The sequence below is a fragment of the Coturnix japonica genome, chromosome 5 (genome assembly GCF_054131305.1).
Source record: "Coturnix japonica strain WE chromosome 5, WE-NBRP24, whole genome shotgun sequence".
Taxonomy (NCBI): Eukaryota; Metazoa; Chordata; class Aves; order Galliformes; family Phasianidae; genus Coturnix; species Coturnix japonica.
The window spans coordinates 34,058,304-34,086,169 of NC_140667.1; the positions used below are offsets into that span (position 1 = coordinate 34,058,304).

Consider the following 27,866-nt stretch of genomic DNA (forward strand, 5'->3'; position numbering starts at 1 on the left):
GTCCAGGCTGTTCCTTTGAAACATGAAAACCTGCATGGAACTGCCACTGTAGAACAGAGAGTGACAGTCAATGGATGGGGACCTGGACATGATTACATCCACTCTACTGCCCGGCCATACACTGATGGAATGATCATTTGGAAAATGGCTACTGCCCACATTTACATTCCTTTCAGCGTTTTTCCATAGCCAATTAGAGTGGTAGCCCAGCCTATATTCATGCCAGTCTTGTACTATATTGTAAGAAAAAGGAAAGGAGCAGCTCAGAAGTCTTTAATTATTCCTCCAGCCATTTATTGACCTGCTCTCTAAAGGCCATATAGGGGCCTTCATCTGCATGCAAAATTCCTATTGACATCACTGGGAGGGCCACAGGCAGATGGAAGGTACTTTGTAAACCTCACATTTTAAAGATATTGTAAGAGAAAGGCAAAGGACTAGCAGTTCTTGAAAAGAAGTGAACAGCTTTATCTAATATAGATCTTTAAACATGGAATTTGAATAAGGTTTTTTCCTAGCGAGCAACGTTCCCTCTCTTCTCTGTGAGCAAGCTAACTCACACGTTTCTGTAAAGTCTTCATATTTAACACTCAAACAATTGATGTCCCTATAGTATAAACAGGATAGATAATGAATATAAGTGGGATAGAAAATTAATCCTACTTGCGAGGAAAGAGAGTCATAATTCACTTAGGCTTCTCAGCTCTTACGTTATGAGGTCTTCAGCTAACTCATGGGATCCATTCCACATCCCACAGATGCTCATTATGAATTCTTTTTATGTGCAACATGTGGGGACTAACCAGTTTCATATCTCCTGGTATTAGCTGCAATCCAAAGCATTTTGTATTAAAACAGAATGCAAACACAGATGCTATTTAATACAAAGGATTTGAACGCAGTCTCTGTTTTAACATCAAGTTGGTGCGTCTTAATTTGGTTTGGAGTAGAAATGGAAAGAAAAGTCAAGATGAGAGGATACCGTTAGATTAGGAGCCAAGCTGACATTCCAGGAGGAACACATGGGAAAGGGAGAGATGGGGCAAGGTGACAGCTCTAATTTATGGAAGCAGAGGATGCGGTGCCCTCGGGGCGGCGGGGTTTTTCCAGCACTGCACACACACCGAGCCACTCCCGGCTTCCTGTCCCGTCCTGTCCCGTCCCGGAGCTCTGTGAGCTGCTCTTCCCCGGCCTGCAGCCGGCAGCGGGCCGCTGTGGTGCAAGGTGCACTGCCGTGCGCCTGGATCGCAATGTCCCCTCGCTGCTCTGCAAAGTGCACTGCAACGCACTTTTCGCACCGGCACGCAGCAGCACGGAGCTACAGGTCCGTGGTTCGGAAGCGCCCCGATGCGCCGGGAGATCCGCTGGGACCCCCCTGCGGAAGGGGCTCTTGTGTCACTCTTCCTTCGCTCCCGGGGCGCGCTGTGGGCCCTCAGTCCACGGCCGGGGTCCCCCCTGACCAGGGTCCGGGAGGAGAGCGCGGGCGGGGGGGGAGGGGGCAGCAGCACAAAGGCTCCGAGCCCGCTCGTCCCGCGGGGCGGCCCGGAAGGAGGCGCCGGGGCTCGGCGCGGTGAGTGCCGCGTGCGGAGGGCTTTGCGCGGTGTGATCGGTGCGCTCACGCACGGCGCACACCTTACAAGTTTGAGCGGCAATAACATTGCTGCACACTAGGAGGGGAGGAGAGTCAGCTCCCTATAATAGGAAAAAAACTCCGCCGTTGCACAAAAGCGGAGCGTTTCCTCGCTCGAAAAAACCGTCCCTTCTGAGAGAAAGGGGGGTTGGGGGGAGGAGGGTGCGGGGGGGGGGGGAGGAGAGGGAAGCAAAAGCAAAAGCAAGTTACCAAGAGCGAGAACTCGCGCAGCAACCATCCGCCGCTCTTCCTCCTCTCCTCGGGACCGGAGCGGGGCTCTCCCCCTCCCCCCTGGCGAGGGCCCAGCCGCGCTCCGCCGCCTTTCTTATTACTTCATTGAGCCTGAGCGATCCTCCAAGAGTCGCGTTTTGGGGAGGGGGGGGGGGGGTAGGGTGGGGGGGACTGGGGGAAGGGGGAGGTGGAGGGACGAGGAGGAGGGAAAAAGGCAACATTCGCTGCTCATCATTTCCACCGCACCGCCAAAGTAACTGCGCCCCCCTCTCCTCCCGTCCCTCAGTCTGGATTTTCTCTGTATCCACAGCCGCCGCGCTGTTAGCCGTACCTTTTTCTTTCTTTTTTCAATTTAGGAAAAAAAATTTTTTTTAGCTCTGCTCCCCTCCCCCCAGTCCCTCGCAGTCCAGCATCGTCCCCCCTTACCCCGCGCCCCCCCCCCAGCCCCTCTCCACCTCGCCCGGCAGCTCACATCAAAGCGCCCTGCCTCACTCCCAGCGGCCGCCACTCACTAATGGGATTGCAGCGTGCCCGGCTCCGCCGCTGCAGCCGCCGGAGGGAGAGCCGCTGCCGCTGCGCCTCTTCGCCGAGAGCCGCCGGGTGCTGAGCCGCGGGGATGATCAGGATCTTCCCGGATTTCAGCGTGCAGGTGACGGCGGCGGCCGGCGGGGCGGCCGGGGGGGTGCCGGCGGCGCCGGGCATGGGGCGAGCCGGAGCGGCGGCCAACGGGAACCCGCAGAACGTGCAGGGCATCACCTCGTACCAACAACGGTGAGCAGCGGGCGGGAGCGAGCGCGCGTCTCTTCCCGGGGCTCCCCCACTTGCTTTTTCTTTGTGCTTTTGTGTTTCTTTGTTTTCCCTTTTTTTTTTTTTTTTTTTTTTTTTTCATTTAATATATATAAAAAAAATCTTGCCGTTTGATTGTTGCGGGTAGCTTGGTGGGAGGGGAGGGTTTTTCCTTCCCGCTTCCTTTTTTATTTTTAATACAGCATCTTTTAAAATGCACTGAGAAGTAAACGCAATCTCCCAGTTTTGTCTCGGATGAGCTGGAAAGCAACAATAGCTGGGGGGAAAGAAAAGAAAAAAAAAAAAAGAAAAAAGAAAAGAAAGAAAATATAACAAAAGAAAAGAAAAAGAAAAAAAAAAAAAAAAAGGAAAAAAAGTATGAGCACGGTCTCGTAGCGTGGCCGCTGCAAAGTTTGGGATCCCGTCCGCTCATCCTTTCTAAAGAGGAATTTCTCAATGTCAATGCCTTGTGCAGATCCCAGTGTGTGGCAGCCAGGGGGACAATTGATCCCGGGATGCCGATTGAGAATTTGCTTTCAAGCAAGAAAGAGACCAATTTTCACTTGGGGTTGCACACTTGCAATTCCACACTGTAGGTTAACAGCATTACTGTGTCACCTGTTACCACAGGGAAATGCAGCACGAAACCCTCAGCTCTGCTATTTTTTTTCTCAACCTAAACGCATTCTGATGCAAATGCAGGGAATTCGCAGGGAGCGCCGTTAGGAAGCGGAGCGCACAAAGTTGGCAGGAACTCGCAGAGAAGTTCAGAGAGGTTCCCACCGCCCCAGCCAGCCCCGCTCCGCGCCGGCACTGCCTGAGCTCACTGCGGGCTGAGGTCGGGGTCACGCAATACTGTGCGGGGCGAGACCCGGAGTGGGGCTTCGGAAGGGTCTCAGGAGCGAAGCAAAGTGCTCACAAGAGTACTGACAACACCTCAATGTAGGCTGAGATCGGAGCAACACATTCACGTTCCTCTAAATGCAATAATGTCCCAACGAACTGACTTTTCAATACTAAAAAAATCCTGAGAAAAATGGAGTGTAATAACAAATACTTCAGCTAAATCTCTCTATAACGTAGAATCTAAAACCATAGAAAGCTTTAATGTCGTATTTCAAACAAATGTTTTAGAAGTCAGACAGAGCAGTGCCTGCTTTGGTCTCAGCAACTTTGGGCTCCCCTCTCTCACTCTGGGAAACACACACTGTGTTTCCCCTCTGATGCCCACGATAGAAAATAATCGGTGCTAACTTTTGTGGGTTTTATTAAAGGGAAAGGCATGAGCACTAACATCCTGCAACATCCCCAGTGATGCCCCATCACCTCCTTAGAATCATTTGAACTAAGCCTGAGCCCTGCTTTGCCACCGACCGTCCCCATACACAGTGTCTTGTCCGGGAGAGAGGGAAGGAGCGGATTAAAGTTGGTTTCTTTTCACGGTTGCTCTATGATTTTTGTCACTTTTAAAATCTTTAAATTACAATGGAAACTGACGGGCATTTTAACGAGGAAGTACGGGCAGCGATCACAATAGTTGAGGCTGTGAAGTGGGGAAGTCAGGGGTCAGAAATGTCACATTGGCTTTTAGACAAATAAAAGGGACCTCTGGAGACTTTAAGTTAAACAGAGAGATACAGACGAGGCAGCGTGCGAATTTGTAGTGCTCGGCGTTGGGGAGTTGGATTGCGTCAGGCTCCGAGCAGGGGTAGCTCCAAGGGCAGGGCTCTGCCAAACTGTGACGGTCCCGGGCCAGGTGCTGTCCCGCAGCAGCGACCGCTTGGATCCTGGAGCACGCCGGGTGCCTCGGAAACATTTCTGTGCTTCTTCCGAATTGTAACTATTACCGACACGACGGCGTCCTTTACGCTGAACGATTTTACTCCGAGCTTTCTGGAAAAGCTTAAACCACAGCGGGCACGGACACCTCCTTCCGCGGTTGCACAAACCGAGGTGACACCTGTTAACTTTTTATTTTTTATTTTATTTCTTTTTCCTCCTTGTTGGAGCCGAGGCAGCAGCCGTGCTGGGAGGAGCTAGCACGTGGCACCCACAGCCCGCTCTCTCCGCTCCCCTCCTGCCCCGGCCCCGGGCTCGCGGCCCCGCTCCGGTCGGCGGTGCGCACCTGCGCGCCTTTCCCCGGGCCGCGGACCCGCTGTCGTTGCTCTGCCGGCCCGTGCCCCGCCGCCCACCGGAGCTACCGCGGAGAGGTGTCCCGTGGGGGTGCCAAGCTGAGCCCTAGGCCGGGAACCGACCGGGGGGCTCATGCCTGGGGTGCCGTACTGCAGGGCAGCGGCAAGAAGTAGCTACAAAGTTACAGTGGGGATGGAGAGCTTGTAGCTTTCTCCTTTCCAGGTGTTCTGGATGAGACAACTGGGACAGCGGTTCCGTTTTCCCTCTCCTTAATTTCCTTCTCACTTTCACAGTCCTCAGCGATGCTGCGCCCAGCACTGCATCCCCCCAGCAACGCGGGGCACCTCCCCTCTTCCCTTAGCACTATGCCCCACGCGGGACACGGCCGCTCGGCCCCGGAGGGAGGGGGGGCGTGGGGCCTGCTCGGTACTCGACCCTCGTCCGCTCCCGGTCAGCCAGGGAGCGAACCCGTGGAGATCCCTCACCTCCCCCACTCCACACCTCCCCCCAGCACCTCTCCCCGCCGGAGCCGCGACTCCGGAGGAGGAAAGTGTGCGAAACTGCAACTGAGTGGCGGTGTTGCGCCGGCAGCGGAGGCTGCGTCCCCTGCACGCAGAGCGGGAGCGGAGTCGGGGAAGCAGCTGGAAAATGCCCAGAAATACTTTCACAGCGGTCAAGCGCGGAGATCCCCGCCTGCCCTCCTTCCCGCCCCCGCCCCGCTCGCCCCGCGGCCCGGCACCCCTCGTAGCCCGGCCCAAGGGCGCGGGGCCGCGAGTGTGAGCGTGCGGGCGGCTGCGTTGTGTGTGTGTGCGCGCGTGTGTGCGTGGCCGTGCCGCACCTGCCGGGCGATGCCAGCGGCCGGGCTGCCCGCCGGGGCTGCGCCGCGGCTCGCTCTCCCCGCCGTCGCCGGCCGCCGCCGCCCGCGCTGGGCATGTCTCTGGGGCCGCCGGGGCCCCGGCTCCCTCCGCTCCTCGGCTTATGGACGGCGGCAGCGGCAGCAGCAGCAGCGCTAGCGAGCGAGCGAGCAAGCAACCTGCAGCAGGACCGCGCGGAGGAGCGGGAGCCCGCTATGCTTTGGCCTCAGTACTTTTCCTTAGCCCGTCTGGCTAAGCAGGGCCACCGCTGCCGCTGCTAGACACACAACACACACCAACATCAGGAGGGGGAAAAGTAAGGGAGAGAAAGAAAAAAAAAAAAAAAAAGCCAGGAAGATGGCGCCCACCAAGCCAAGCTTTCAGCAGGATCCTTCCAGGCGAGAACGGTAACACTTTCTCTTTATTGAACCTGCAGCAGCAGCAGCAGCCGCAGCAGCACCGGGCCGCGCCGCCGCCGGGGCCGGGGCTGGCTGCCATGCCGGGGGGGGGGGGGACGCCGCCGGCACCGCCGCTCGCCCCGCCGGGCGCCGCGAGTTCCTCCGAGTGCGCCGCCGCACCCCGCGCCGCCACCGCCGCGCACGCACCGCCGCACCGACACAGGGCGGCCGGCGGCAGACCCCGCTCCGCAGCCCCACCGCGGCGGCTCGCAGCGGCCGACTCTCGGCAGGGCGCGTTGGCGAGCGGGTGTGCGTGTCTGCGCGTGTGTGTGTGTGTGCGCGCGGAGCCCCCCCTCTCGGGCGGCCCCCATCGCTCGGCAGCCCCGAGAGCGGCGCGGGGGGGGCGGGGGGGGAACGGCGGGGCGCCGCGCCAGGCCCGGCTTGCAGGAGCGGAGGGGCCGGCCCCGCCAGTGCCGTTCAAGTGCGGCTAGGCCGGAGCGGGGGGGCCTCGCCGCCGACGGCCCCCGCGGCTCGGCCCAGCCCCGCTGCAGCCCGGAGGGTGCCGGCGCCCCCCGGAGCGGGCGGAGCGGTGCCGGGGCGCGAGCGGGCGGGAGCCGGGCGGTGGGAAGGGGGGCGCGGGGCTCCATCCGGCACCCCCTGGGACTTTTGTTGGGGAGAGTGCTCGCTGTGAACGCGCCGCGCTGCTGACAAGGATCGCCCATAGCGGATCTGTTGTAGCGAAGTGAATCTTTCTAGAAGTGACCAGGAGGAAACAAGAGTACAAGTTCATGTGATTACTTTGTGCTCCTTACAAAAGTGCTCCAAGCTGCGGTGCTGCGCTGCGAGGAGGAGTGCGCCTAGAAGTGGGGGGCCGGGGGTGGCTTCTTCCATCTCTTCCCTTCAGAAGTGAACTTGAGGGTGAAGGATAAGGAGGGTTCCTTGTTTGCTGTAAAAATGAAAAGTAACATTTAGACAGCTTCTAAAAGTAGCTGGGCCGTGTGTTGCTTGCTTTCTACTTCACAGCACTAAAAAAATACTTGAACAAAAATAAAGTGTAAGAGGCCAGTTAAACTTTAATCTTCATTTCAGACTTCTGTTTTTGAGTAGCATCAGCATTCCTCGAACAACTTCTAAACCCCCTGGATTCTGTCTGGATTCTGTCTCCGTTATTTTCCAAGGCAGACTGCCCCACACAAGAAACTTAGCCCAGAAACACTGAGCGTGGTGCGTGTGGACATTAACTGTTGCACACTGGGACAAGGCTGTATTGACATGCAGCCTACTGGGAGATGCGTGTGATGGGAACAAAGTGTGTTCTCCGGAGTCAGTAAATTACAGATTTTCATCTCCAACTATTTTTTAAAAATCCCCATTCTGACAGCTGTAGAGACATCTCGTCTCTGCTGTGTTCACACTGCTTCCAGCAGCAGCTTTGCTACCTTAGAGTTCTTTGTTGGGAAACAATTTGTATCAATAAGTCCTGTCCCCCCATACACAATTCTGCCGCCTCCTTTCTGAGCCCTGTACTGTATTAGTGCGAAGTGCATTCGCCAGGATAGCTTCAGTAATCTCTCCGGCAGAAGCATATTTGTGTGCCATTTTGGGAATTTCTCTGAGATAGGAATCTGGAAGATAGAATTAATTTCTAGGGGAAACTTCATAGCCTGTGCATGAGTGCTTTCTTTATCACCTGTCTCCATTTGGCATTCGGAGAAGGTAAATCAAAGTGCGCGATTTGTTATTCTGCTCCACTTGAGAGCTGAACTAAATAACACTTGGTCTGAAATTCTGATTGAAGTTGTAGGAGGATATACTGTATTTAATTTAATGCCCTTTAATAGCATCTTCTTGTTCAGCTCTGGTGCTGTCATTTTAAAGGTTGGATCCGAGTGGTTTTTCCCTGTAGGGAGTGGGAGGAGTAATGATTTCAGGGGGAAAAAGTCGTCTGGATTCCTCGAGCACTGTAACCACAAAGTTGGCTTGGCGGCCGAGCGGCTGCACTGTGCCCTTGGGGTTCCCCTTCTTATCGCCCCTCACAGTGCTCCAGTGTGGGTTTAAATATTGCACGTAGAGGCTGAGAACATTTTTCATATCAGAAATGACGTCTATCTACTATTCTTTAAAAAAGTTTCTGGAAAGCTGTAGCAGTGCTTCAGTGTTCAGGCCCACATGTACTTTTTCTTAAAAAATTCAGTAATGTGGCTCCAGAGCCCTGCATTAACTGTTGATGTAAGCTGTCTGTACGCATCCTTCCAGCAGTATGTGTCAGGCTTGTCGAGCTGTGGCACTCAGCAGTCTCTGAAGGGGTTCTGCAGGCTCTTCCTCAGTTACTGCCTCCCTAAAGGAGTTCTAGGGGCGAGGGATCTGGGAGGGAGCTGTGGTACATTGTGTGTTTGGTCTTAGTTTCCACAATATTTAGGTGGATTGTATTACTGTTTCCAGCACGAGGTTAGTAATTACAAAACAACTGTGAGAAGTGGTTGTCCTTGCTGCAAGCAGGCATCTGATTGTTTTGAAACTTTTCCACCTGTTCAGGGTTTTGAAAGGATGTTTGAAAAGTTACACACCTAATTTGATTTTCTTTTAAACTGTGTGTGTTAGCAAATGTTACAGTTACAGTAGGAGTTTGGGGTTTTTCAATTGTGTGGATATTTAACCAGGAAAATTAAATAGACAGAAGTGTCATGCACATGATATGCCACTATCGATTTGTAAAGCGTATCATCATATCAGAGTGCTATTGGCTTATGGTGAAAGAGAAAAAAATCCTTTATTTTGGCATTTCTTTCTAGAGCGTGAGCTTAAACACAGCAGTGATAAATGATGATATGCATTGTCTAACACTTGCTTTTATATAAATAGCTCCAGAAGATTGCTTAAATGATAATCGAAAATATGAAATAGGGTGGCCTTCATATCACAAGGCCAAGGGTCTACAAATGGAAAAACTGAAATAATGAAATATTTCCAAGGCAACAGACTGTCAACAAGAACAGTAATGCATGGGCATATCATAGAGCTACCAGAGAGGATATTAGATCTTATAGCTCTAGAGCCAGGAGTTATAATGACCTTTATTAAATAGAGCCCTCCCACATTACAACAATCTTTCCGATTCCTGATTTATGGATTAGCAGTCATACCGCTTTTCATAATTTGAAACATTCTCTCACCATTTGCTGACTTTTTTTTTTTTTTTTTTTTCCCCTCCACTGGAATCATACATTATTTAGAGCTTACACGAGAGTATTGATCAACAAAAGTTATATTACATATTTTCAGTAACTAATGGGATTCTGAATAACAAGGTTTTGTCTGCAGCACTGTTTCTACATTCTTTACAACACAACTGCTTTTTTTTTTTTTTTCTTACAAGTTGTATCCAGTTAACTTGTTCTGTACTGATATAGGGCTACTAAATGTTACAAACACGTTATAATAATTAGAGGGTTATGTAAACAGATCCATCCAGCACTTGGAATTGTAGGTGTTTTAAAGAGAGTATCAGGATGTGTTGTCAGCATCCATCTCCTTTTATTAGTGTCTCCCTTGAATTTCAGAGTCTCACATACTGGCAGTTTCAAATCACATTCGTTTGAAACTTGGCACACGAGTTGCCAGCCCAGATGGGAATTTTACTGTGAGAGAGATCTAAAACAGTTGTTGGAAAACTGATGTTTGAGGCATTAGTTTCATCCACATCCTTGCTAAAAAGTACAATTAGTTTAAATAAACATTTGTTTCATAAGACTATCCTTGTAATCATGCCTTCATTACTGGAAGATGTGCTCTAAGTCCACATAACTGATACTGTCTGTGAACATTAACTCTTACAATTTTGTAAACATCTGCTCATATTGTGGTCAGTAAGTTAAAGCCAATTTGCAAACATGGTGGAATTTTAATTTAGTATCAATTAAGTAATTTTTTTTTTTGCCCCTAAGTTTAAAGTTATGAGATGTTTCCTGAAATCTCATCTCATGTGAGTAAATCTCATGCTCAGTCCATCATTGGGATTCATTTTGTATTACTGTGAGTGTTAAGTCTCACAGGTGTAAAAGCAGCTCGTATGAGATGAGATTTCAGCAGTAGTCATGTTGTTTTAAACCGAACTGAGTGAAATTGTTCTGTGACGTTTCAGCTTGGAAATTTGTTTTTATATTTTAAATCTAAGGTACATAGACAATATTTTGCATTTTCCCTCCAGTCATTTCTTTTTTGTTTGTTGATCTATTCCTATTTTTTAGTGTGTTTGTTTTTGAAAGAGACTGACAAAGATTTATGCCGATAATAAGAAAGGTTTTGAAATTTTATTTTTATCGTAAAGGTTTTTTGTTTTTTTTTTTTCCCCAGAAGAAACAGTTTGTTTCTGTGTAATATGTGTATGGCTACTTCATGTTGTTTTCAACATGCAAAGTCCTGGTAGTACGAGTGAGGTGTGCGACTTCTTGTTTAATAGGATTTTGCATAATGAAGAGATAATTTGTAATAATATTGCATTTTGCTGCATAAGAAGTAGTATCATAGTAAGAATAAAATGTTTGCTGCTGTGTCCTATATGACTAGAGCATTGTTCGATGACTAGCTGGAGCAGTAGTTTTGCAAAACACAAAGTCCTAGGCAAATGAATAGGAGCGTTGTGCCATTGATTTGAACAGGGCTCTGAGTAGTAAAAATATCATTAATTTTGTATGCTGTGATAGGCTATTGCATAGGACAAAGAAGGTATGGTAAAGGTAGGACAGTATTTGTGTCTGTAATTTGGCAGAAGTGGACCCTGCCTTTGGAGAATATTGAGTTCAAGTTGTACCTTAATCTTTAGAAAAGTTCCAAATGAAATTATGCCTATAATTAAAGTACACTACAGAGAGTCACAAGCAAGGATAAAAGTCTTTTTACCGTATAATTCAATAGATATGAATTTGTTCTCACTGAGATGACAATGACAAACTTTAATGCACTTTAATGGGAGGAGGATTGGATTTTGCATCTGTGTATTATTATAAAACATGAAAGTCTTGAGATTCTCAAGGAAAGGTGGAACAGTCCTCAAAGAGATTCCGATCTCAGCCTGCTGCAGCCCGATACTGAGAGTTATGTATCTGACGTGCAGGCAAGAGTCAGTCACATTAAAGAACAAGTGATATGTAAGCAAGAATTTGAAATGGATTAGTGAAAGCAGAGTTTTGAAGATTTGTTACAGGCGATTTTCCCAGCATTTTTTGTGTGTTGCATTTTGGACTTTGACTCTTTGGCTGTATCTTGCCATTTGTCTGTTCCAGGGAACTTTTCGCTAATGTCTGAAGAAGACTTTAGTGTTAATGTCTAGCATTTCTGTTTTGTCATTTTTTATTTTTTCATATAGCTTAATGTGCTTTGAAAAGGATTTCAACACGGTTCAGCATGTTTTCCTGATGAGATAGATGCAAAACATTTTAGACAACTACCAAAAGTGGCAGAAGACATCAATGTTAGCACTAGGAATAAAATCTGAGCCCCCATTTTGAGTGTATATTCAAAGATTACACTGCCTTCGTTAGAGGGATTTACATTTCTTTTACAGGCAAAACCTCCACTGAAATAAAGTGCTTTCAGAGAATGGCTTGATTGCAACTTAAAATTAGCTGTTAGCTTGATATATAATAGAAGTTTAGCCCTTGTGTTAAATAATTTAAGTAGAAAAGTACTGTTCCATTACCTGCAGGCATCATACGTTTACATATGTATATAGTGAACTTACGGGATATGGTCTGAATAATATGTATGTATGTAATCTGCAATAATGTCCCTGGGGCTTGAATTTTCTGAGCAGCCTATTGGGTTTAGGCATCTAGCACACACTGCATTTCAGTGAAATATGGGCACCTAAATCCTATAAGCCCCTTTTTAAATACTTGCCTGGGCATTTTGTCTCCAAAAGGAATTTAGAACAAGCTTCATTACACTACACATTGTTTTAAACTGAATTTTATCGAGTAATGAATAGTCTTTGAACAGTCATTTTGGATTATATCCTAAAGGGATACTGTTTTGCTCAAATTTAAGCACAGAACTGATAGATTTCTTCTTTGACTGGGAGAGGTATTCATCTTATCATGTGCATATTCATATTTATGTTTGGCTTACTCGCAGCCTAGGCTTGTATGAGTTAAGTGGCTCAGAATTATCCTTCCGAGGCTGTAATTCATTTAGCAGAAGTGTAACATGGCAAATTTGAGAAGAATGCTTGTTAGAAAGCTGTCTTTTTCTAGAGATTATGGGATGCTGAATATGTTGTTTTGTAGGGAAAAGAAATGCAAGTGGGCAGTCTTCACAGGTCAGGGTTGAGGTCAATATAGAAAGAACAGAGTGACTGAATCTGTACAGTGCTGGCAGCTGGATTAAAAAGGAAGAAAAAAATCTTAAAAAAGACAATAGCTGCTGGGGGCACTTATCCTTCAACCTTCACAGCTGCAAAAACGTATCTGATTTTATTTGTCTGAGCGTAGTCAGATTGGCATGTTTGCTTCACCTTTGCATAAATTACTTGCAGTACATGGACAAGAGGTTTAAAAAAAAATATTTACACTGTAAAAAATACAAAACCCAAACTGTTTTCTCTTGGTAGGCAACAAACAGAAGATGAGCATAAAAGGAGAAACAAATGCATTAGGCTGCTTTATTCATTCTTTCTGAGCTGCTACTCAGACTTGCAATAAAACTTGTATTTCCTGGGGAGGATCAAAACTACAGTATTTTTTTTTTTTTTTCAGTGGCTAAGTGAGCCAGATAAATGGTACTCAAGTAGCAGTGTTTGAAGGATCCAAGTAGTTTACTAGAGTATCTTAATTAATTGGATGTTCTCTTTAATAGTGAGGTTTTCCTGTTTGTAGGCAGTGCTCTGTAACAAGAGCATATATTTGGTATGTACATTGTACATATGATTTGAGAAGGCCTGGTTTTATTCAAGATCTATTTTTACTAAACAACTGCTTTAGGTTAACAAACACAAAATAAACGCAGTGACAGAAAATTCAGACTTCACATGAGAGGAATGATAGAAAAGATACAGCAGATTCTGGATCTATCAGACATATATGCTATTCCTTTTATCAGCTACTCTACTTACACTCAGATTTTGAAACCAAAAGCTGCCCTCGTTTCTTTTATTTCTTTGTTAACAGAAAGAAAAATGTTTTTCTACACAACTGTGATTTGGAAACTGTTATTCTGTTCTTTCCCAGGGCTATTACTCAATTTTTGTTTTTGCATCACATCTCAAGATTAGAGTAGCAATCTGCAGGATGCAGCAAACACTGCAAATCTCTTCTTCTCCCCCACATGATTTGGCATACTGAAGAGGCATCTTTAGGAACCTTCATTATTTAAAGTCTTCCATATTTAGAAAACATTTTTTGAATGATCCTCTTTTTATTTTTAATTTTAAAACAACATTTTGCCTAATGATTTTACAATGTTATTTCAAAGTATTCAAATCCCGTTCATGATCTATTTTTTTTTACTGTGGTAATTACCATATATTACAGTATTTGTTTGCTTCAAATAGGAAAAAAGAACAACATGGCCAGGGAAAAGCGTCTTCTAACTGACAGAGAATGGCTGCATATCCCACCTGAAAAGCAAGATTAGAATCCTGTATATTCATTCTGCTTGCTACTTGTGAGGAAAACTTTAAAATATTCCACTGACTTGTAAACACGTATTCTTTAAAGTGTAGGCATATACTGTATGTTAGATAGACACAGTATATATATTTACTTGAAAGGAAGTAATGCTGGTTGATTGTCCTCAGCATGCTATAAATGTCTTACTTTAGATAAAGTTAAATGTAAATACATGCACTGGAATGGCAATTTTTTTCCCCTCTAATGCTGTGAGGGAAAAGTAGGCTCATCATTTTTTTTTTTTTCTTCCACATTTTTATTGTTCTGTGTAAATGTAATTTGTTAATCCTGTGAAATTTGTCATAGATAAATTTGCTTGGATTATCTTGTCACCACCGTATCTGCATTCTTTTGTTCATTGCTTATTCATAATTTAACAGTCTGGCAGTGAGCCTTTTTGGGATGCTCACAAAAGATATATGACCTCTACCAGCTGCTACTATAACCTGCAGAATGCACAGCAAGACATTAGAAACGTGAGGATTCCTCTACTGATTAAAGTGCTCTTCATTTAAACAGTCTGTTCATAAGAATCTCAGGAATCTTTGTGGATAGCAGTTTTGATTTTTCATTTCTCACAAAATTAGTTTTAACATTATTATTTTTTTTTTCCCTGAGTGGGAAAGCTAACATTGATTCTTAAGATGGTGGTGCTTTGCTTTCAAATGGACTAATGGAAATTAAATCCCTCATTATATATGCATATGTATACATAAGTGTGCTTATGCATATAGGCATTTGCAAATATCTTTACCTGTCTCTCTATATGCACCAACATATGTATCTCCTGGAATTTTATAGTGGGAGAACTCAGTGTTTCTGTGTAACTAAATTCTCTATTAGAATATTTTTTCAATACATATATTATTATCCAGTACTAATTTACAGAAGAGTTGTTTGATTTAACCCTGCTTTAGTCTCAACATCTTACAGATTGCATAGTGTAAATAGTTGGTATTATACAGTACACGAAAGACATTAAATAGAATGTTACTTGAAGTGTAACAACATTTTAGATTTTCATTATTCTCCTGACTCAGTTTAGCATATAATTTTTCCCCCTTTTTACTTTTTATTTTTCTTTTTCTTTCTTTCTTATCTGCAGATCAGCTTGTGAGTAATGGCTAGTTTTTACCTCCCCTTTGTGCTGGCACATGATTATAGTTCAAAATAATTCATTGCTAATCCATGCAGTATTGGTTCATCTCCATCACTCTGTTTTATGATTAGAGCCTCGGGCCTGTAAGAACATCGTTCTGCACAGTTTTCTGTCCTGATTTTCTTTGACTGCAACCCATATTTTAAACAGTTCTGTCATTACTGTTCATCCAACAATCCTGCTGCATTTTTCAAATATGTATCAATTACAATAAATGAATATTTTGGTGGGGTTCTTTTTCAGAGGTTTATGAAAAATACTTGTTTTTCACTGCACAAAGTCTCCAGCAGTGGTGTACGGGGCTTAGTTCATCTCAGTTGAGATGATGGAAATCTGACTTGAGGTTTTCATTTTTTCCTTAGCAGTCTGAATTTCCGGTGTATTTATTTACATTAGGTGCCTCAAGAAGTCCAGGACCCTAAAAAACAAATACGGTGTCTTTCTGAAACAGACTGTGTGAGAAGAGTGATTATAGCTTTGTCATTTTTAAAGCGTTTCAGACAGCACTGTTGTAAAATAAAGCTGAAGTAGGAACTTTTAAAATACATAGGGCCTGATCCTCTGTGAATACTCCTGTTGAAGTCAGTGTTTAGTGGGTCAGATATGAACTGTTATGACGTTAGAGCTGGCTCACGTGATATAATGATATCGTATCTTGATCAGATTTAAATTTAATCCAGATTATGAAGAAAATTTATCTTTTTATTTCACATCAAATAATGGCAGTTCTTTGAGAAGGTCATCCAAAAGATTTTTCAAGACTTTGTTTCAGCATCGAGTAGTCCTGTGTTCTTTTTAATAATTACTTTCATCTCATTGTAGCTGTGTGTTTGAAAGTGTAGGTCAATAAGGATGATCGCATTCAGAATTTCATGATCTGTGTAGTGGAACAAATTGAAAGCAAAGCCTGTATCAATCACTGTGAAGGGAGGGTTAATTGTTACTGCTTCTCAAGCCTCTGGACAGATAAACCAGTAATGAAATACTTATTGCTCTGATATGTGAATGGTTAAGGATGAAACAATAGAAGCAGAAGCAGTCTACAAAGATAAACAAACAAACAAACAACAGCAGCAACAACAAAAAAAGCAAAGAAAAAAGTGTAATCTGGACTAAAGTAAAATGTTATACATGCTGTGTATTAACAGTTTTAAAGTAATTTATTTCATTTAATGCAGCCTTCTGGTAATGATGTAAGAGAACAGAAAGTATTTGGTTTCTAAAGTGAGTACAAAACATGACTATAAAAGCTTTTATTATGCAAACGATTTGAAACGGCTTACTCTGGATCTTAGGTAAAAGTAACATTTCTAGCTTCTCTTTCTTTTTCTTTTTCTTTTTCTTTTTCTTTTTCTTTTTCTTTTTCTTTTTCTTTTTCTTTTTCTTTTTCTTTTTCTTTTTCTTTTTCTTTTTCTTTTTCTTTTTCTTTTCTTCTTTTCTTTTTCTTTCATTTTTTATTTGTAGTACCATTAAGTACTTGTTGTTTCTTTTTCTTTAAAAGCACAGCTGTATTTACTAAACCAAGTATGTTTTATTTTCTCCTGAAGTAATTTAAAAGTGTTTTGTCTACAGCCAACCAGGACACTAAAGGATTGCTTAAAGATAGAAGCAGCAAAATAAAAACAAGTGCAAAAAGAAATTATGATATTACAGTAAACATTTAACTACTTCTAGAATGCGAACTTAACATTTTAAACATCTGTTAGTTACTTATATGTTGAAATATATGCAAAAATATTTAGTCAAATTGAAGTCTTAGGCCCATGACAATCATCTCAACACAGTGGGTAGTTCTGAAAATTAATGAGAATGATAATACTGTAAAGACTGTTCCAGAGTTTGCCCAAATTCATTATCTAAGACTCTTGTTAAGAACATCTCAAAGAATTTTAACCAGGAAAATATATTAATGGTTCAAAGGCATTTTTCAAAACGGTGATTTATAAAAGTATAATGGAATTATATATGCAAGAGCTATAGTTAGAAAGACAAATAATACAGGAGCAGCACATTATGAGGGAGTATTTTCCTGTAGCTGAGTTACTTGGCTTTGATTTTGTCCATAGATGTCAAGCTCTCCTTATTGATTTTTATTTTGGAATGGAGGAAATGAAAAAGTGAAGGCAACTTCACAAAATATATATTTGTGACTTCTTGTTAGTTACTTAATGAGGCCCTGAGCTGCTAAAAAGCTCAGTGAAGTAATTAATAATTTTTGAACTGGTATAAACGTCTTTTAGACAATCGAAAAGCACTTTTAGGAGGAAGGGTGATGAGACACATCTTTAGATTTCTCTTCAGAATGTTAAGAATTTCCTGTTGCCTGTTTCCTGATGGGATTGACGCAGCTGTGTATCATATGGAATGAAAGAGGAACTGAGTGCCTGACTTTGTTTTATGCAAGTTCTTTATTTAAGAAAATGTATGTGTTGATTTTGCCTGTTTCTTTTTTAGACATTCCCTCATATGAGTGCTCTGCACAAAATTATCCAAGTGGGAGCTAATTATAATTAATTTATCTGTTTTCCAAGGGATTATTAATAACTGAAGTATATTAGTTAAGAATGCTTCTTTCTTTCTTTGATTCTATTTTTTTTTCTCTCTCTCTACCTCTCTCTTTCTCCCCTTTCTCCCCTTTCTCTCCTTTCTCTCCTTCTCCCTCTCTTGCTCTCTCTTCCCCCTCTCTTTCCCTCTTTCTTATTTTATTTCTCTTTTTCTTCCTTTCTTCCTTCAGTGAAAAAGAATGTAGAATGCCTGGAAGATTATGGTACCATTTTCATTTGTATTTTCAGAAGTTACTGATATATAGGAGTATGTGAGTATGCATGTGTAGTTACTGGAAAACTGATCAGGGAATAGATTTTTTTTTTACTCATTTTACCTGTTTTGCAATCTGTAGCACATTTACACAATGATTTTCATGGAACTTGTGAATGCAAAATATAGAAAAATGAGAGGATCCAAAATTAGTTTCAAATAGTACTATTGATATAGGTGTCCCACTTCACAGACTGGTTCTCTGAAAAGATTCCATGGTGGAAAAAGAATTTGTGGTGGTAAACTGCATTAATTACATTTTTCAGTAATTCTTATCATTGGTGAGAGGTAGTATAGCAAAAGGTGGTTATTGTGGTTAAGAGAACTTGGGATGGTTGAGGAAAAGGAGCTGCAGTTGCATGGTTGTGGAGCCATCCTTCTATTAGTGGCACAGATCCTGCTAGATTCAGGAGCTGTGTGTTTGAAATTTGTGTGATATTCTGTTTCAGATAGAATTTGTACTACCTCAGTCAGTATTCATTTCCACTTAGAAGGCTATATGAGGCAAATTTATTTGCTGTAAAAAAGTCCTACAAAATGCAATGATAAGAATAAAGAGGCTGCTTAGCAATGTACTGTGCTCCTATGCTGCTTAAGAACAACAACAACAACAAAAAAAAAAAACAACAAAAAAACAACCAAACAAACAAAAAAACCAAAACGTTGGAGTGCTCTGAGTAATATGCAGTAGCAGTAAGGGCATGTTAAAAAAGCAGAGCAGAGGTATGTGCAACTAAGTGAACTGAGTGATTGCAGTGTTGCTTCCAAGGGTGTCTCTTCCTACAAGATACTGACTTCCATATCACTGTGCAAAAATTGCACTTCTGGTCTTAAGCTTTGATCCTCTCAACCTGCCAACCTGCTTTAAAGAATTTGACCATTTCCCTTTTCTTTCTGTCCTGTGACTTTTTGGCTAATGTCATCTTTCTTCTGCCTTTGGACAATTTGATCACTTCAGTGTATTCTTCAGAGGATCTTTCTGTTTCCCCATCCATTTTTATGTGGGAGTTCTACAGTGTGTTGTCTCTCAGCCACCCCCATCTTTTCTCTCTTTCTACTCTTCATCTTTGCATAATCTCATGTGGTAGCATAATTAAAATATGATCTCTTTATTGATGATTCACATGGCAATTCTATCTCAGTGGAAATTCAGTCTGACTTCTCTCTTCTCTTTTATTTCCTGTCTTAGACTCATATAGACAAAATGCATCTGGAGTTCTTTTCAAGCATTTCATCCACATTTTGGGATAACACTGCTGTATTTTCTCTTGGGACTGTAGTTTGACCATCTCACTGGTACACACTTCTTCCACATAGCTTAGCAACAATTAAAAAGGGAAATGGAATATCTGAAATTAGTAGGAAGAAAACAAAAAAGACCTGAAAACATAAACACTGATGTAATTATGTCAGTCTATAAATCTAAAATACAGTGACCTATCAACTTTTTTCAAAGATTTGTAATATCAGTTCACATAAAAGTACTTAATTTCTGCCACTTTCAGAGACATAACTGATCGGTTATTTTCCTAAGTATACAAGCTTGCGTACTAGCAGTGTGACTGACTAAATCCTTAGTGTTGGAATGTGAGTCACTAAATAAACTCTTACAAGTGGAAGAAAGTTCTGTGGAGATGGGCAAGGGTGATGTACCTATGTGTGGGAATACAAGAAAAGCTATTCAGAGCAGCAGCTGCGGAGCAAGATAAACAGCATGAGAACCAAGGACACCTCTAGAAGGAGAAGAAGGGACTCACAGCTCTGATTGGATGTGTGCCTACATGGACAATTGATAAGTGTTTTGTAGAATGCTCTGTTGACATGTGAAGGTGGTTGGGAAAGCTGTAAGGGCAGATGGGAAAGCTAGAAAACAAAAGCTTGTGAAGGTATGTAAGGGATGTGAGAACTTGTAATAAACAATTTGGATTGTTCACATCTGAGTCTGTGCCTCAAACGCTGCACCTATGAAACTGGGGGAATAATGAAATCAAAATCCTGTGCAGCTTCAAACATCTTTCAATATCTTCTTGATATTAAGTATTATCCCTCAATGCATAACATATATAAAAGAACCTCAACAGAGAGTGTTGGATTCTGACACAGAGACAGATCAGCGTGTGTGTAAATTAACTATACAAGCATTTGAATTCAGATTCCACTTTTGTTTAAGTGTAAGCTTGGTTCTATTAGAAAGGCTTAAGATGTACTGAGGTAGCAGGGACCATAAACTGGGCTCCTTGCAAATTCTTCTGCCTTTAAATAATTCTTATGTTGATTTGTTTAATGAAGAGGAGGGAAAAATAATGACTGTAGAATACTGTTCATCAGAATGTATCCATACCTGACTGTAAAATGAAGATCTGATAAGCAGGTCTTGAATCAGGAGGAGAGATTTTGCAGGGTTCCAAGAGGGGAAATCAAAACTTGGTTGGATATTTCCTAGGATATCAATAGAGAAAACTGCTTGTGTTCTAGCAGAACATTGCAATCACTGTTTAGACTCTGAATGAGATAGATAAAGCTTTCAATCCTGAAAGAATGTTTGGGAAGGGAGTGTAAGAGGAAGCTTGATTTAATCCACAAAATATTTTGAAGAGGAGAAAGAAGGACAATTTACTTCCACATTTGAATGTGTTTCAGTCTTGAACAGGTTCTAAAGTTACTGTGTGATATCACAAGATACTTAGGATCTAGCCTAGAATTTTACATTCTTCTTGACCAACTTGTAGTGTTTGACCATGATGTGTCAAGAAAGGTTTTCCCAGTGTTTAAATGGAGTTTCTTGTCTTTGCTTTGTCTTGTGAGATCTCTACCTCACTCACTCTTGCTAAAGCTGAACAAGCCTTATTCTTTCAGCCTCTCCTGGCATTTATGTGCTGTAGTCCTCTATGAATCTTGGTGGCTTTCTGCAGTAGCTTGCTCCAATATGTCTGCATATGTCTTATACTAAAGAGTTCCAAACTGGACCCATTACTTCCAGTGCAGTTTCACAAGTGCTGGAAAGAAAGGACAAAAATAATTTCAAGTGCTGTCTACAGTCTGGTTTACTTAGATCTGCAGTCAGTTCTTCTTCACTAAAAGGCTGCACACTGGTAATGTTCACCACAGTCTGGAAATCTGTTGTTTCTTATGGAGTAGGTTATCTCTAAAATTGTAGTTACTCAATAGGAAACACCAATTTTGTGGATTTTTGTAGAATATACTCGAGTGTTAACTTTGTGATGAAAATGTCAAGGGTTGGTCAATAGTAGCAGTGATTTTGGACAGCAGAATTAACCCTGATATGCGACACAGAAGATGGGGAATCTTCATCTGTGACTGAGTTTGTTGTCTGTGATGCTGAATATTGTGATTCAGGAATTGCATTTTGAGTACAAATGGTAAAAATTCACCTGCAATAAAAAGTGAAAATATACATCTAGGGCAGAAGGATTGAATCAAATTCTTTTAAATTGCTGGGAATCATCATGTATACTAAGATTATGGCTGCAGCATAGTGCACATGATAATGAGCATATTCTGGAAAGGATAAATCCCAGGAAGTTACTAATCAACAATATTGTTTAATGCCTAATCTTAACCAAAACTGTCCTGCAAACTGCAGAATTCTGTTATGCCTGTTACACTTAAAACTGTAGGCAGATTTAGTAAGAAATGGAAGCATGATGCAGACAGTCACAGGTTCAGGCTTGAAATAAGTGTGTACATTTAAAAAAAAAAAAAGGGGGTTTATAAGTTGTTCCCTGAGCACAGTAGGTCTCCTGGCTTTGAGAGACATTTTTGTAGTTAGTACCTGTGTATCTCTAGGCATTCTGGAAGAAACCAAGAAAGTCAGTTCCATATTGTAGGTGATAGGTAATTTGATGTAAAGTAGAATTTTTTCAGAGGTTCACCGTATGCTGATAAAGAAGAAGCTGGAAATGGACAATTATAAGAAAAAAAATAAATAATGTTTTACTTCCATGAGAAATAGGTATAAGATGAAACTGCAAATAACTTCAAAAATCTCATGAATGTTGCAGCTAGTGACATTTGGGTTAGCTGTATTAGATGTGACTCCTAGAGATATGCTTGAAGATGCTTGTAAAATGGAAAAAAAAAATAGGATTAAGTATTGAAATTTACCTTCATGGTGCAAGAACATTTTACATCATGCTGGCAGTATAGAAATACATGAAATGAAGTGGAGTGGATGAATAATTTTTAACAACTACTTCAGGACATTTATAAGAGCTACTGTGAACATCCAGTAGTTCAAAGCCTTATTTTTCAACCAGAGTTGCAGTTCATTCCTGTTACTGACCTGGACACAGAAGTATTACAAGAGAGGAAGCCCTTGTTCTCTGGGAGAAGCAAATTCTTGAGGAAATGCTTGCTGCTCAGATGGACAACATAGAATCTCAGGCACTCATTCTGTTCTTGAAATGGAAAAAAGATTTTGCTAGATGCAGAGTCTTTCATACTCATTACTCATGTAATAAGGTTGTTTTTTTGTCTGCAGTCATGACTTTGCTGTTAACCATGATCATAATATCTGCTTGCATGTCTCGTGCTTGTTTCTTTCCTTAGAGTTGAAGCAGTGCTCTTTTGTGTGGAAGGGCTGAAAATTACTGGGGCAAATTGACTCTTGTGAATAAGGAAATGCCTTCTCAAAGAAGAGGAAATGTTTACTAAGGGGCCGAACTTCATTTGTGAAGAAAAAGATCCCAAAAGGAATTCTTGAATGGAAGAGTTACATTCATCTAAGTATAACAGAGTATTATGAGTTTCATAGAGTGCTCCAACTTTTTCTAAAAGGATCAGATCATAGGTAATGCAAATTTATTACTCTAACCCAAAGGCTGGATTGAGAGTGGAAAAAGAAGTTCCTTTGTTTTGCAGGAGAGAAGAAAACATGTTCATCAGTAGGACAGTATTTTGTCTGAAAAGACTTAGCCTCCAGCAGGAATTACTCAGGTCTGTGTATCATATAGACAATTCTCAGTTATCCTAGTGATCCCATGAGCAAAATACATTCATTGTATCATGATGGCTATGTGCATTTCTCATTATGTGGCAAGGCAGAACCAGAAAAGTGTCCTTTGTGGTTGTCTACATATTACTGTTTTTGTTCTCAAGGAACCTGAGACCAGGGCAACGCTGTATGCCTGTTGAATGATTTGATAAACTTGATTGCTGTTCAGATATTGGCTATTCTAAGCTCTCTTGTTTATGATGGTGAAGGCAGGAGGTAGGACAAGGCTTAATACATTGTATCATGAAAGTTTCATTTGTAAAAAAAAAGGAAACAAATATACTTAAAGTACTGCTTTTTTCTCCTTCAAAGCGGTCGGGTGGAAGGAGCTGCAGGTGACTGACTTGAGGTTACTCCAGAAAGCAGTAACAGAACAGAATGCAAGCGTGAGACCAGACCTTGAATGCTCAGTAGCATCTAGCAGTTGGTGGCTTACAGACAATATTTTTCATTTTGGAAGGTAAAATATACTGTAATCTGTAACAAGTACCTTTAAAATGAAAGAAAGATGGTATCTTTCATGCTTTTTATAATTCATGCTTTTAATTGCTTTTAATTGGCATGAAAATCCTGAACTCTCTTACAGGTCTACATTATTAACCCAGCTCCATGTTTGTAAGTGGAAGAATGTAATGTAGTGCAATATGCAGTATAGTACTATTTGTATTTCATTTGTAATATTTAAAAAATGGTTTCACAACAGACTGAATTTAAATGATTATGCAGTTTCTTGTGTTTAAATACCTATTTTGAACAGATATTTCCATTCTTTGCATTATTACATTCCTTTCTTATATTTCTTTCATTCCCTTAGTTAAGTGTTAGTGAGGCTGAAGTCAATATTTCCCTTGACTTCAATATGATCTGTATGGTAACTGTTGAGTCACAGCCTGAACCACTGATTGAGCACCTGGAGAAAGGACTCAGTCAGCCTTGGGAGCACAGGTGGAGGCAATTCATCTATGTGATTGGAAGGGGGTGGAGCCTGGCTCTTAGACCTCATTTAAGGGCTGGCTGCCACTCTAGAAGGTTCTCTTTCTGCAGATCCCTCTTTTGTGGAGTTTTTTTCCTGGGAGCCTAGATCTTTGTTGGCAAGTGAGCAATTTATTTATTTATATTCCTCCTTTGTATCTCCTTTCTATTGCATTAGTCATTTTGTTGTTTTACTTCTAATGTCATCTTTCTATCACATTGCTCTTGTGAATTGTTACTGTGGTCAGATGTTGCTCTTTGTTCACTGAGGAACTTGAAGTGTTGAATAGAGGAGGTAGACTTAGACTTAATTTAATGATAGTAAAAACTTTTTGGTTATGCTACAAGTTGTTGATCTTTGCACTTCTTATTGGAAGCTGTGAAGTGGTGGCTGTAGAAATTGGTGGAGGGCCTATTAAACTGAGGTCTTCTTTATCAACATATCTTGTATATATTTAAAATTTTATCTATATTTAGAAAATTCTGAAGATCTTTTATGATATATAAAATGTGGAAGCTATCAAAATATAGAGAACTTTTTCTGCAGGAAGCAGTATATTTTCCTGCAGAACTGTAACTGCACAAACTACTTCATAAAGCACTAATCAGATATTTTATAAGTGCCTTGTGACAATACCTGAGATACACCTTTCTTAATGAGATTATTTTAAGATCAAATATTGACAGATGCACATTCTTAACAGTGTTTGAAATTACGTCAGCTTTGAAATTTATTGTCCCTGCAGAGCTCTTAAAAACTTTTTTTTTTTTTTCACAAACTCTCTGTTAGTGTGAAGTGATGGATCCCAAGAGATGAAATTTGACAGTTTCATTAAGAGAAAAATCTCAGCTTTGTGAAGGGCCAGCAGCTGTAAACCCACAGAACTTTGAATGCTTAATACTGTGTTTTTACTTCTCTGATATGATTTGGTAGAGGAAGGAAGTTTTTTGTTGTACATTTCTCCACATTGAATTTGTCAAGTAATTTTTTTTGTGCCATCATCAATTTATTTGATCTCTACTTCACGGGTATCTTTATTTTCTGACATGTGTAACATAAGGTACTAATTGTTTTTATTTATTTGTGTTCTTATAGAAATATATATCTTTTGTCCATAGACATAGAAAAACACTGTTATTGCTCAAGTAAATGCATTGCTGAGATGACATACAGTTAGCTTTTGCTAAACTAATACTGCACGTATAGAACCAATCTAACAAGTAATAATGAACCTTCTGAATTAGTTCAAAATATATATTTATCAGTTTTGATAAAAGTGAATCCATAAGGGTTCACTGACTGCCTCTTTACAGGGTAAAGTAGGTGAATTTGTGAAGCAGATTAGGTTCCATGTTTAATAAAACACATCCTTAATATTTGTGAACAAATCCTGTAAGTTTTCTTTTGCTTAGGAACATTTTCATTTCTCAAAAAATTTGCTACTCAGATATATTTTTCACATATCCAGATTTTGAGACTAAATAATTAATAGTGGGTAATTAAGTATGTATATTATATATACTAAAGATCCATGTATTAATAAATGTGGTACTTGTGTAAGAGATAAAAAGCTATTAACAATAGCAAACAAAAGTAGCAGTAAGTCCTTCGCAAATAATTCCCTTCCCAAAAAGCACAAAACTTCTATGAGAGTGTGACTGTGAGCAAGGAAGAGGTGCTGAAAGAATGTGCTGTAGTGGAACCATCAGCATTTATGCTGATTTTTTTGTGTGTATGTTTTTTTGTTTGTTTTTTTTTTTTTTTAATTGGAAGTGTTTTCATTACTGTTCTGGTAATGACTTTACTACTGTACATTGTAAAAGAACTCAGATGATGTGTATTATATTGATAAGTTAATGTAAATCTAGCCCCGAATGATTTTATTTATTTATTTTTTTTATTTTGAGAGAGAGAGCTTTGCTGTGCAGCAGAAGTGTACTAAAGCTTTTAAAAGCTTTTAGGGGAAAATTCTAGCCTAAACATTAGAGAAGGAAACTTCAGGTTGTCTCTTGATGGGCAGCATTTTCTTGTATAGTAATAAATAGATTGCTGCAGTTAAGTCAGTTAATTTATCTGAACTGATTAAAAGGATGGAAATAATTAAATAGACTGAACAACAGCAACAACAACAACAAAAAAGCTTAATATTATAATGATTATCCTGGAAATTGAAATTCATTCCTGGAATATTTTCATTGCTCCTCAGAAATAGTATTTAAAAATCTACTGGCAGTGCTAATGTAGATGAGGTCAAATATTCATAGTGTCAGAGGAGTTTGTATATATTCAAAACTATAATTGGAGTAGCATTAGAGAAAGCCAGCTTGTCAGAAATACTGAGCATTCTTACAAACCAAAGAGTTTGATGGAGAATTTTTGCAACTCTTAATGAATTTTGCACATAGATCAAAATCCTAGCCTATCTGGAGTGATTTGATTTGATCCATTGGTATTAAAATCTTCATGAGAGCAGCAGTACTAGCATTTTTCCACTGAAAGTGGATTCAATGTTAACAAAAAAGTCAAAATGATTCAAATTTGCATTTCTCAGGGTTTAGTATCCTACTGGCAGCACAAGAATGGATTAGTCATGAGCTCTCTTCTGTTAGAAAGTATTCAAAAAATAGTTGTAAACCATGTATTTTTATTTTTGCCATTAATTGAATCCAAACAATTCCACTGGTGTTAATGAAGTTGCAGAGTGTAATTGAAAGTAGAGGTCAGCCCTCTGCCATTGAAAGCTACATAATATATATTCTAAAAATGTTTTCTTGGAAAAATAAATTAGTTCTACCAATAATGTAAGGAAAAGGTGGGAGTTGCTTAGCATTAGGTTACAGTCTTGATGGGGTGAACATTTTGCCTCAAAGTTTGATTATTTGATTAATACACTGCTGTTAATTTTTAGTTTATCAGTGAGATGCCCACAAGGAGTGAAATTGGAAAAAAAAGAAAACAGATTAATTGCTGCTTATAATTAAGCACATCAAAATTTAAAAAAAAAAAAAATAGTATTGATATTTTATTTTATTTTTATGCTGGACTCCTGGGAGACAAGATTAATTGAAAGTAGAAAGAGAAGCAAGCCCTGAAGGCTGGATAATGTATTGCTTTCAACTTCACTTGCTTGTATAAACAAGGCAAATGCTGAAGTTGCTCAAGAAATTGAAATTGGGTCTGCAGGTATGTTTAAATGAAAATTTTAAGTTCTAGTAAATTATATTAAAATAGTACTAAGTTAATACTTGTAGTGCTATAAAGCAAACAAATGCATTGAACAATATTTAGAGTTGCAGCCCAAGTAATTCAGAAGCTGAAGTCTCATTTTCAGATATGATTTATGTACAAAAACTTTAATCTCACTGAAAAGCACAAAGATATGTAAGTACTTAAGGTTTGTTTTGAAAAATGGGACCTTGCCTTCCAAATCAATACTGTGGTTTTTTTTTGTTTTTTTTTTTTTTTGTATTTGTTGTCCATTAGCAATAAAATGTCACTTACTTTGTGTTTTTCTTCAAGGAAAATGTTGGTAACACAGGAGGTCCTCATGCAATTTTCATTAGAAGTTGACTTGAATTCTTTCTTTTTGCCAGAGTGGGATACTTTTGAAAGAATCAGTCAATTCCTTATAGATTAGAAAACTCCCATTCAAGTAGATAGCAAAGGATACCAGTATTCTGCATGTTTACTTTTAGAACTAATAAAACTGTGTGTGACGTTCAGGTACTATCAGTTCAATTTTAAGACTAGCTTGCTGCTATCATGTGTTTTTAGGATTAATAATGTTCAACAAGCACTAGTTCTTGCTAAGTGTACTGATGCTGCAAAAATAGTCATACCCATTCTGTTCCTTATGTAGAAGGTGTGCCCTAGCCTTTTAAATTAATACTGAAGTACACGCATTCTACCCAATTAAAGATTTTCACTATCAATTGTATATTTAGTGAATATGTGCCACTCAATGGCACCATAAAGTGTGCCAGGATGTGAAGTTACTCTGTGAGTAGAGCATTCATTTAATATTTATTTAAAACTGAAATAAGTGAAACTAGGCAAACTCTGGAATGAACATATAGCTCAGTGAGTTTTACATAATGTAGAAAAAGCAGGCCAAGGGTATAATACTCTGTTTATTTTCTTCACTTTAAGGAATTCTTACACATTTAATTAACTTGTAAAGGAGATCTTTTATCCTCCGTATCTTAGT

The 27,866-nt window shown here is 40.8% G+C and overlaps 1 protein-coding gene across 8 annotated transcripts in view; it reads left to right on the top strand.

Moving 5' to 3' along the window:
* Positions 1-2,060: 2,060 nt before the first annotated feature.
* NPAS3 (neuronal PAS domain protein 3) overlaps positions 2,061-27,866 on the top strand; it is a 575,240-nt gene continuing 549,434 nt past the window's right edge. For 3 of the 8 annotated variants that reach the window (XM_085549111.1, XM_085549112.1, XM_085549113.1), the window contains exon 1: positions 5,463-6,041. In XM_085549111.1, coding sequence (XP_085405237.1) covers positions 5,992-6,041 — 50 coding nt within the window. In that variant the 5' untranslated portion in view covers positions 5,463-5,991. Of the gene's footprint in view, positions 2,633-5,430; positions 6,042-27,866 lie in introns of those variants that run through there. The other 5 variants (XM_085549110.1, XM_015865010.2, XM_085549109.1 and 2 more) reach the window with 4 other exon arrangements.